Source organism: Theobroma cacao, chromosome 8, assembly GCF_000208745.1.
Source record: "Theobroma cacao cultivar B97-61/B2 chromosome 8, Criollo_cocoa_genome_V2, whole genome shotgun sequence".
NCBI lineage: Eukaryota > Viridiplantae > Streptophyta > Magnoliopsida > Malvales > Malvaceae > Theobroma > Theobroma cacao.
The window spans coordinates 1325902-1336520 of NC_030857.1; the positions used below are offsets into that span (position 1 = coordinate 1325902).

General features: G+C 35.9%; 2 protein-coding genes across 3 annotated transcripts; one reads left to right on the top strand and one right to left on the bottom strand.

Moving 5' to 3' along the window:
- LOC18591426 lies at positions 1 to 1336 on the top strand. Its single transcript, XM_007017533.2, has one exon. It carries the CDS (start codon positions 196 to 198, stop codon positions 1060 to 1062), a length of 867 nt encoding a protein of 288 aa, XP_007017595.2. The 5' UTR covers positions 1 to 195; the 3' UTR covers positions 1063 to 1336.
- On the bottom strand, positions 6209 to 9298 carry LOC18591427 (abscisic acid 8'-hydroxylase 4). 2 transcript variants are annotated; one of them, XM_018125371.1, is made up of 11 exons: positions 9284 to 9298; positions 8954 to 9146; positions 8363 to 8684; positions 7959 to 8108; positions 7640 to 7823; positions 7451 to 7530; positions 7265 to 7354; positions 7103 to 7181; positions 6898 to 7004; positions 6689 to 6807; positions 6209 to 6584 (listed from the first exon to the last, which is right to left on the bottom strand). In XM_018125371.1, the coding sequence occupies exons 2-11, from the start codon at positions 9097 to 9099 to the stop codon at positions 6491 to 6493; spliced, it is 1371 nt and encodes a 456-aa protein (XP_017980860.1). In that variant the 5' UTR covers positions 9100 to 9146; positions 9284 to 9298; the 3' UTR covers positions 6209 to 6490. The 2 variants fall into 2 exon arrangements, with proteins under 2 accessions (XP_017980860.1, XP_007017596.2); XM_007017534.2 differs by lacking the exon at positions 9284 to 9298 and having other exon boundaries at positions 7265 to 7351; positions 8954 to 9198.

The following is a 10619-nucleotide window of genomic DNA, read 5'->3' on the forward strand; positions in this document are numbered from 1 at the left end:
ATGGGACCATGTGTATATAAACCCCTTCGAATCTATTCAATGCATCAGTTTCCGAAGCACCGTACCAAGAATTATTAAGTATACGACTGCTACCAGCTTCCAACTCTGTTTTTCTTTCTGTTTAATATCCTTCGAAAGCAACCTTAAACCTTCTCCTTTCGTTTCCTATTCCTTCATTGTCTTGTTGAGCAAGGCATGGCTTCCTCTGAATTTGATAACGTTAAGGCAGAGAAAGAAGATGCTGTATGGAGATACAACATGGAGAGGAAGCTGAGGATGGGTCTTCGATTATGCGGGTTTTGTTTGGCTTTGTTTTTGCTGTTGTGGTCATGGTTCCCCACGTTGATTCCTGATACAGTCGAGGTTGCCGGACTCTATCGCCGCCGTTTCGTCTCCACCTTTAACAAGCCTCTTGTCACTTTCATCCTTGTAAACATCATCATCCTTGCTGTTTATATTTTGTCTAGCCAGAAACAGTCCCAGAAACAAACCAGCTGCCCCGACCTCTACGACGAGTACGTCGGCTCTAGCCGGAGTAACCCCACGTCCATCGTCGCCACCGCCAACGCCGCCACCTACAACTCTCCGGTTGAGGAGGAGACCATAGTTGACAAGCAAATCGTCCTGGTAGAAAATGCGCTTGCTCTTTCCCATGTAAAGCAGCAACGTACGACAGTCGACACAGTTACAGAAACAAAACGTTCCCTTTCACCAGTTAAACAAACTACGATGTTCCGTACAGCAGTGAAAAAGACAAAGCCTGCCGTTTCTTCGACCACTGAAGCCAAGACAGAGGAGTACCGAAGAACTCGATCAATGGTCTCAGAATCTCGAACCCAATTACCCCGGGAGTTTCTGAGATCCGACACAGCTATCAGCAGGCAGCTGGTGGTTTCAGTCAGAGACCCGCCGAGGAAATCAATGGATGAGATGAGCAGCGAAGAGTTTCGGTCGATAGTAGATAGTTTCATTGCTGACAGAAAGAGAACTCTGATGCAGGAAAACACTGCTCATTACACTAGGAGGAAAGAAAAGTGCATGTCTATCGTGGTCAAGAACTAGGAATTTGTTATGGAGATTAGAGTAAACTTAGTGAGTTAAATTCTGAAAATCTATCTCCATTTTCAGAATTATTAGGTTTTCGGGACAGATATTAATTACTGTCTGGGATTGTACAGTGATAAAAATTTCCCTGGTTTTGTGGGAGTAGAAATTAAGACAAGTTATATGCGATCTAGTGCAGTTTTTTTTATGTTTTTTTCCTCTTTTTTTTTGTCTTTTTATTGCCTGTTGCCTTAATCTTTGAATTGGACATCCGTTTTAAGTGCTCTGTGAATCTATGGTGTTCCTGCTTTGCTGAGTTCAGTTGACTCTGAATCATATGCAATTCTGGTTTTATTCTTTTTTTGGGGTTTTCGGACAAGCAAGTGTTTATCAAAGGCCTTAAAATACGAACTAGAAAACACGGCAATTCAGGGACAACAAAGCTCCTGAAGTCCTGCTGGCTGGGCTGCTTTTGGTTGGGTGTACAGATTTTGGAATATTTGGGTTTTCCTTTTCAGAAAGAAAAAGAGACTATGATTATTCCATTTTCTGTTTGTTTTTTACTGACAGGAGAAACCATTTCGACTCCTTTAAAACTTCCTTTTACATCCATGGCAATGTCTTCAGCTTCATGCAAGTTTAACTGGAGGAATCATTCCATTTGTTAATTTGAATTATGTTTCGATTTTCCTATGGCCTTCCATTCTTCACGATTATGAAATCGATATGCATTCCAGTTTCAGTTACCATATCATTTTCTTGGGGTCCACCAACTTCCAGTTTTGATTCTTCTTCCAGCTCGTGTTTTGACCGTTTCTTTTTCTCTTTGCCTAATCAAAACCCCAAAGACCCAAAGGTACAATGATGAAAGGCCAACAACAGTGTAAAAATGCTACGAGAAAATCTCTAGTACATTGAAAGAGCAAAAAGGGGTGGGCATATGCTTCATGAATACCCAATCATGAAAATGACACTGTTATTCTGATTATAATATTCTTTACGCTGCTACTTAAAGTGCATTAAAAGCACTTTACTCCTGCATAATGGAGTAATAATTTAGAATGTTTCAGATGGAATTTACTACCAAAAGCTTGAAATCTTCCACGGAAAAGTCAGTAACTTTTGCTCTACTTTGGGCACGCCCTGTCCCTATAACTAAGCAGCTTTGTCTTAATCCATCTTTAAATTGTGTTTATCATCATTATCTACACTAACTAGTGGGGCTATGAGGAAATTTTAGATACTCCTATAGCCAAAAAAGAGAGGATATTTTTCTGCAATCCCAGACAAAGTTCCCACCACCAGCTTTTCTTTTTTCTTCCTTAATTCTTCATGTTGTCCCTTGAAGTGACATGCGATAAATTCTTCTTTTAGCAGTTTCTTTTTTCCTGAAAAATTTGAAACCGTTGGGCAGTACAATAATTCAGAGAAGCATTTTTTATTTACCTGCCAGGCTGCAAGCTAATCTTTGCAAAAGAAAAACTTGGGTTTGATTTGGTCTTCAGTGCTTGACAAAGGGGACCCATTTTTGAGATAAATAAGAGGGGTTGGGGTTGAAGCAAATAGTGGTTTGGGCGGTGGCTGCAGGGGAACATTGCCTTTGGAGTGGGGTTGAGGCCTTGTGGGCTGTGGGGTATTGCTATATACGTAAGCTTCTTTGTAATGGAGTACCCTGCTTCTTATCCACTTGTTCTGAAAATTCTGCAACAAAAAGGGAAAAAGAGGTTCTTCTTGTTTATTAGCAATAACCAACATTTCTTCCCCTTTTGTTGTTCCTCAGCTTGTCACTTCCGCCAACGGGTGTATACATAAACATTAAACTTCTCAATTATTTCGCTCCTTTGCCAGAAGCTCTTTTTTGTTCCGTACAAATGGCACATAGTCTGGGGGGTCCTTAAATAACCCATCAGTAATATTGTGTATGCCACATTTCAGCATGATTGTTGCTATCTTGGACCATCCCCATCTGCTTCACTTCAGCACCAGCAAATTGACTATATTCTTTAACAATTTAATTCATTCCTTCCTGTTAGTGCCATTCAAGTACTATAATTGCAGATAAAACTGCGAGCAAAATAACTTGTCAAATCTCATTTCTCTAGATTTTGAGCCTTAGCTGTGAACTTCTATGATTCTGGATCTTTTGCAAGTTGCAGCTTGTGTCTTGTGAACCTCAGAATATTAGAAACCTCTACCATTGAAATTCCAATACAGTATCTGTCAGAATGGAAAATGGAAGTTTACTGTTTCTGCGAAAGTATGCTGCGTGTAACTTTCATGTTATAATCATAGTAATAGTACTGATACCACAATTATAATAAGAAAAAGTGAACGGGTAAACGAGGGCAAAACAAATCTAAAAATATTTCTTTATATAACACAATAAATTTGTCTTCATGTAGGAGCAATAATGTCCTTGTCTCTGAAGAGTGTCATTTCATGTCTAAGTCTACTGCTCACTAGCTGTCATATTATCAACAGAGGACCCATCATTTATTTTTCCCATTTTTTCTTTCTTTTTTCATGTTCTGAATAAAACCACTAGAACTGTCAGTTTTTCTGTACCATATTTCCATGGGCTTTCTGCAACAAGCGGCAGCCATAAAAAGTCTCCTCTGTTGCTCCTTTTTTAAGCTTTAAATCTCGATTTCTGATGATGGGTGAGAAGTCATTTTGCTCAATCACTCTTAGTTTCTTAGAAACTTCAACGAGGGAGACCAGACATGGGGTTAGATCACTAGATTACATTAAGTCGGTGACAATCAAAAGACGTCTATAAACAAATGAAAAGAAGCATTATTTGATTGGTCAAGTCAACATCATGATCACTAGAATAAGATTTTTAAGAGAAAGAAAAACTTAACCCATGTTTGCGACTTAAAATTTTTTAAAGAAAAATTTGTCCCCACGCTTGTTCTTTAGCTTCCAAACTGTACCCAAGTCTTTATTTATATGTGTTTCTGTTTGGTTAAACCTATTGTATAATTTCATTATTGACTTATTTAATAGCATAATTCCTCCCCAACTCCTAATTTTTTCTTTCTGCTGGCCTTAGCATACAGTGCAATGTTCAATAAACCATTCCCTTTTAAAAGAAGAAAAAAGGGGGGAGAGAAGAAAATTCATCACCGGTGGACCTGTCTTTGTCTTTTGTGGACCTTTGCAAAGAAACTGGTGGCATGTGCTTTTAAAATTGGAGAAGCACATTGCTGAAGCAAGTCAACTAGTAGAACCAAAACTAGCTACAATTCTTGACCTTTTTCTTTTCGGGGTAGTGATTTTTTTCACCTACTTATACCCTTTCCTTCTAAGATTTCGCCATTTAGTACCGTACGTAAATGGTCCATCAACAATTCAACAAAGTAAATCATGAACGTTAATAGTACATAAAAAGATATATTACCGAAAGAAATATAATTAAAATTTAAATTTAAATTTATTGTAGTATGGTATATGATTGGAGGGTATGATTAGGTATGAGGTGAGGGGGATCCATTCCATTAATTGTTTTTGCGTGGTTGGAGAGATCGCCGGCTTTTATCAAATTGAACTGTGGAGAAAAAGGGGTTGGCACTGGGGTTTTGTTGGAATCAATACGCAAGCAGGTGGACAAGATAGGCTATTAAGCTATAAGCTTGCATATCACCAAACCACTACCAGCACAAGTGTTCGTAAATCTTTATTTGATATCACAGTTTAAATTAACTTGTAAGGAATTATCTGTTTTGATTTATCAACTCTGGCAGGTGCTGACAACCTATTATATATTTTTATGCTATCTTAGCTTAGCTCTATGGATATTAAAATGGAGCAAAAAGAAAAATTATGCAGTACATTAATTATTTAATATTTTCCGCCATGGTTTTTCCGAGGACATTATCAGTAGCTAGCAAACATGAACAAGAGTATGTGTCATAACTCATGATTGAAGCCGCAATTAAAATAAGGCTATGTTACAACCAGGTCTGCTTCTTCTGTACCGACATAACTCCCTAATGTTGCTAAGTGCTCTTCTGAATTTGTATATTAATCATCCTAATCTTGAATTAACATGATCAAAACCATATAGTTTTTTTATTTTGTAAAGCTTATTATATGTTTGGAATCATAAATCTGGAAGAGTGGATTTGGATTTGGATTTGGTTTGTTGATATAATTTGTATCGTGACGATGAAAAGCATACACATTGTGAAATAATTAGTTAAGACTCAATATATCTCTATAACATGACAAGATATGGAAAAAATAAATTTTAATTCAAAAATTCACACAATTATTTCAATTTTATAATTAAATAAGAATACAATGAATTTCTACGAAGAAATGCAAATATGAATGCACCAGGTCATCAAGCCTGCCATGCATCGTCGTCTCCTATTGCAACCTTTCCTACATCTCATTACCTCGTCCCATCATCAACATGATTCTCTCAACAAAATCCTTCACAATTCTTCAGATTTTCATCATTCTCTTTTATTTGCTCTTGAATCTCTAACATTTTATCTTTTAGATTTTACATTTTCTCATGTAGATCATCTTGATGGGAAGCTTTTGCAGTGGAAGCGCTACAAGCCTGAGTAAGGTTGGTGCACTAGAACATTCGCATCAAATAAAGTTGTAGCAAGCATTATAGTATCAAATCCATATATGTGAGTGCGAATAATCTTTATCCCCTCAATAGCTTAAGATCAAGCGTGCGAATTAAACTCTAATTGAAACGATAAATCTTCATCATACTTTTATGATAATACACACATATAAGTTAAAAATGATATTCATTCATATATTTGAGTAAGAGAAAATAACATTAAAAATAACCATTATCAAAATAAATCAATAAAAAATTTTATTTTTATAATTAGAGGAAGGGAGATTTGAACTTTATTTTTTAAACACGAGATAATGCACTAATAAATGAACCAAATACTCAAATGTAATTTAATTAAAATTTTAACATGATTATAAATAAAATATAATTATAAAAATTATATAAACTAACAAAGATTGCACTTTTAATATTGTTACTAGAAACTTTTTCTTTCAGGTTTATCTACTAGATAAATAGAAAGATTTTACCATTTAATCTTAACTTATAACTTAGGTTAATTGTTAGGTGAAGACCCAAGAAATTATATATAATATATATAAAATTAAAACTCTTACCTATAGGTTTTATACTTTGGCAAGAAAAAGGTAAACACTTACAAGGCACCGCCTTTTGACATATATGTTGTCATAATTGGTGGTGCAATCGATCTTGCATTGACTAGTGAGAGTTAGGCACAGTTTGCCTAATCTCATATCATTACTATAATATTATGAAATATAAAATTAACTCTCACGCCACCTGTTTTCTTCTTGGAAAGAGACCAACTCCTTGTTTAACATTATTAAGTCTTTTTAACCAATTATTATCCCCACTAAATATGCTTGCCGGAGGCATTAGCTAAAGACGTGTCACGTGCACAGGGCAACCACTGCTTAGTCTCGAAAAGAGTGCCCACTTATCAATACTTGAATCCGAGTCTAGCACCTTCCACCTTTAAGAGTAAATTGGAAGAATGTTATAGTGAGAAAATCGTACAAGGTAATTCTGCCCAAAAGAATTGAAAAGAGGGAACAATGTAAGGTAATGGAAGGTTACTTGTAAGTTGTGAGAAGACGGTGGAGAAAGACGAGCATCATAGCTTTGGCCATGTTCATCCCCAAGCAAGTCCTTGCTCCCATTCCAAATGCTAGGAAGCTGTATGGCTTAGATTCATCCTGCGTGCAAAGAAGGATAACACAATCTCCCATAACTTCTCTTTGATTCTTTCCATTTTTTCTCATTGAGAAATATAAACCGAGACTTACATCAAACCTTGAAGGATTGAAATTGTTGGGTTCACTGTAGACCATTGGATCAAGGTGTATTGATCTAACATCAATGTTGACAGTCCATCCTTTCTTCATCTTGTATCCTTTGAAAAAAAGAGAGAACATAATAAATGTGGGGAGAAAAAGCAAAATTTATTGCTATATAGGATAAGAGTTGCTTTTCTGGTGCTAGAAAATGAACCTTCAATATCACAATCTTGAAGTACAAGTCTTGGAAACCATGGTACAACAGATGCCATTCTCAGTGATTCTTTAACCACCTGTTGATGAATCATGTTCTTGGAGTTCAAAAAACTTAAACAACCCTTCCTAGTTTTTAAATGCATTGTTTGAGTTTGTTTACCTTAGAAGCATAGGGCATTTCGTTAAGATCATCCAGGGTAAGAAATAACTTTTTCGAAGTTTTTTCCAAGAGGTGAAGCTGCTCAGCCTGCTCTAGTCATTGCAAAGAAATGCAGAGAAAAATAAATAAAATTATTGAGAATGTGAGTTAGATTGTCATGCAACAGAAATTTGTTTTTCCACCAACCTTAATTGCGTCAAGGACATCTTCATTCTCCCCCAGATACTTGACCATCCAAGTGATTGCACTTGCTGTCGTATCTTGACCTGATTTGTAAGCAAATTGCTAATTGATTACATTTTGTTCTCAACACACAAAAAAGAAACTAAACAATGTCATGGAAGCAAAAAGGTTGAGTTCGGGGAATCTGGTCACCTGCAATAATCATTGTCAATATGTTATCTTGAATCTCTGCATCGGTTAGTCTATGCAGTCCATCCGAACAATAATTATCCTCTTCCACCAAAAGACGTTGCAGAAAGTCATCAGTAGCAGCATCTAAACCTCTTCTTCGTCTACTGATGATCTTCTCCAATGTGCTCATGATTCTTTTTCTGGCCTGCTTAATCACGGAAAGGGTTTAGTGCTAATTATGATGTGGATGCAATATTAGGCCCAAAACTCTCGGGCGATGATTGTTGGGCTAGATCTGGGCCTGATGTTTTTACTGTTGAAATCCATTTGTTTAAGTTACCTGGAGGCCCTTGTAGAATCTTGTCCAGGGCAACCTCAGAGGGAATGCAAGCATTGCTTTACAAACGTGACCTACATCCTCTTGCAATAGCTCTAATTCTAGTCCTCTCTCCAAACTCAGCAGCATTTTACACATTGCTTTGAAGGTTATCTGCAGCAATAAAAATCCACAACAGTTCCTGAGATAGGCAAAATCATGTCTGATTGTTGTGGATAACTTTTTTTTTCCCCTTTTGCTATCCGGGTTTAGATGTAAAGGCCCAAAACCACTAGTGTTCAGGCCCATAAAGAAACCCAAATTAAGTCAAAATCTACTGGTCTCTCTGGGCTTTTAAGTGACCACTTTGGGCTAAAAGTGCAACCCTTCATGGAAAATCATGTGTAGGATCTGATTTCTTAACAAACCTGAAGAGCTTCGTCAAGTACAATGACAGTGCCTCCATCTTCCCAGCCATTAAGAGTATGAACAATGAGTTCATCGAACTGTTTAACTAACAGAGATATGGAATTTGTTGAGAACAAATTGACTAAACGGCCACGGAGCAGTTTATGATGCTGCTGAGAAGCACAGAGCAAGCTTTGATTCCCCACTAGCTCTGCAATTGACTTTATGTATCTCTTCGTGAATCTCCCCAAGTCATTGTTTAGGATTATTTTAGCTGATTCAGTGCTCGACAAGAACACTTGCGTCTGTCCGAATATGTTGGTTTTGAAGCAATTCCCATATCTGTCAAAAGACTCATAGCCAAAAAACAACGACCCGTCGAAACAACACATTAATTTCCAAATTCAAATCACGCAGACTTTGAACAAAGTATATTCTGTCACAACTCGATCGGATGCTTAGAAGACATTACTTGTTCTAGTACCAGACCTCAAGACTTTTTCATGAAAGATGTGTATTAAAAACAGAGTATAGGAATCTAAATGTACTGTAATAAGTTCTCTATCTGCTCCAAGAGTTTTCATTGACTCAGGGAGTGGAGAGTTACACACCTGAGACTGCGAACTCGGACAAAGTCGTAGAAGCCTTTGCCACTGTTGATGGCAGCCATAAACTGGATAGTCTCCCCAATAAAAGGCAATCCTAGACAACCAGGAGGAATATCAGCCCTGCATTCCTGATTAAGCTGCTGCAGCATCTTCCACAACTGACTCGCAAGAAATACCAGAGCAGCAAGAACCAAGACTGCGTAAAAACAAACGCAATAAGGACCAACATCTAGCAAAAGCTGAAACATTTTTTCTTGTCTACTGCACTTTGGCAGATGAAAATGGAGAATCAATTCATCATATTCCGTATATAATTTGAACCTTGAACCTCACATTAATGGATGGGAAACCACGTGTACGGTTTAAAAACGGTCTGCTACATCTAAAAAATTTTGTCTCAAAAAATTGACTTATATAATTTAATATCTTCGTCTCATATGATCAAAGGAGCATCCCTCGCTTATTATTCCTTTTTCCTCTTTTTGTTTTTTTCTTCTTATGTCGTGTTCTGAATAAAACCAGTCGAACTCTCAGTTTTTCTGTACCATTTCCATGGGCTTTCGTCATCAAGCAGCAGCCATGAAAGGTCTCCTCTGCTGTTTCATTTTTTAGCTTTAAATATTGATTTCTGTGGTGGGTGAGAAGTCATTTTGCGTAATTGCTGGTAGTTTCTTAGAAACTTCAACGAGGGAGACCGGATATGGGGTAGATCACTAGATTACATTGAGTCGGCGACAATCAAAACAGGTTCATAAACAAATGAAAAGAATAATTATATGATTGGTCAAGTCAACATCATGATCACTAGAATAAGATTTTTAAGAGAAAGAAATGATACAATCGAGCAAAGAAGAATAATAAAGCTCGATTAAAAGTCTCTGTTATGGGTTCATGAAACAAAGACCAAAAGACAGGTAAAAAAAGGAAATTGTGATAAATAATTTTTTTATAAGTTCAATTTAAAAATGTGTTATGTTATAATTTTAATTATTTTTATTTAATTTTGATATGTTTCGATAATAATATTTTTTAAATAATTTCAGATAAATTAAATAATTTAAATTTTCTTTATTCCACCATTTAGATAAAAATTTTAAAATTAAATTTTTATTTCTCTCTTGTCAAATACTGTTTTTCTCATAATTCGATTCTCTCTCGTCATCTCAAAAAGCAGAGATAATATTAAGGTATGTATTTTGAGTTATTGGGTTTATTGGTTTATATTCATAGAATAGAATCTTAAAGTTGAGGGGTTGAAATTAATTAGATATATTTGTAAATTAGAATATTATATGACTTTGATAACTTACACCTAGTTGCTAGGAAGCAAATTAATTAGTTATTAGACTTTACGTCATTGATTTTTTAGTATTGCGAGAGTGGTTTGTAGGTATTACTTGATTTAACTATTATGAGACTTAATTATTACATCTCTGAAACTTAAGCATTATGTAACTGATTTTGAGTATTACGTTATTGATTTTGAATATTACGTGACTGATTTTTAGATATAACGTAATTGATTTTTGACATTGCATAACTAGTTTTAGGGATTGTGTGACTAATAATATATTGAAATCTAAAAGGATTGGAAGTTTAAGATTTAACTTTTGTTTTCTTTGTTAGAACTTTTCAAGAGACTTTTAAATTAGTGTGAGTTGAATATATT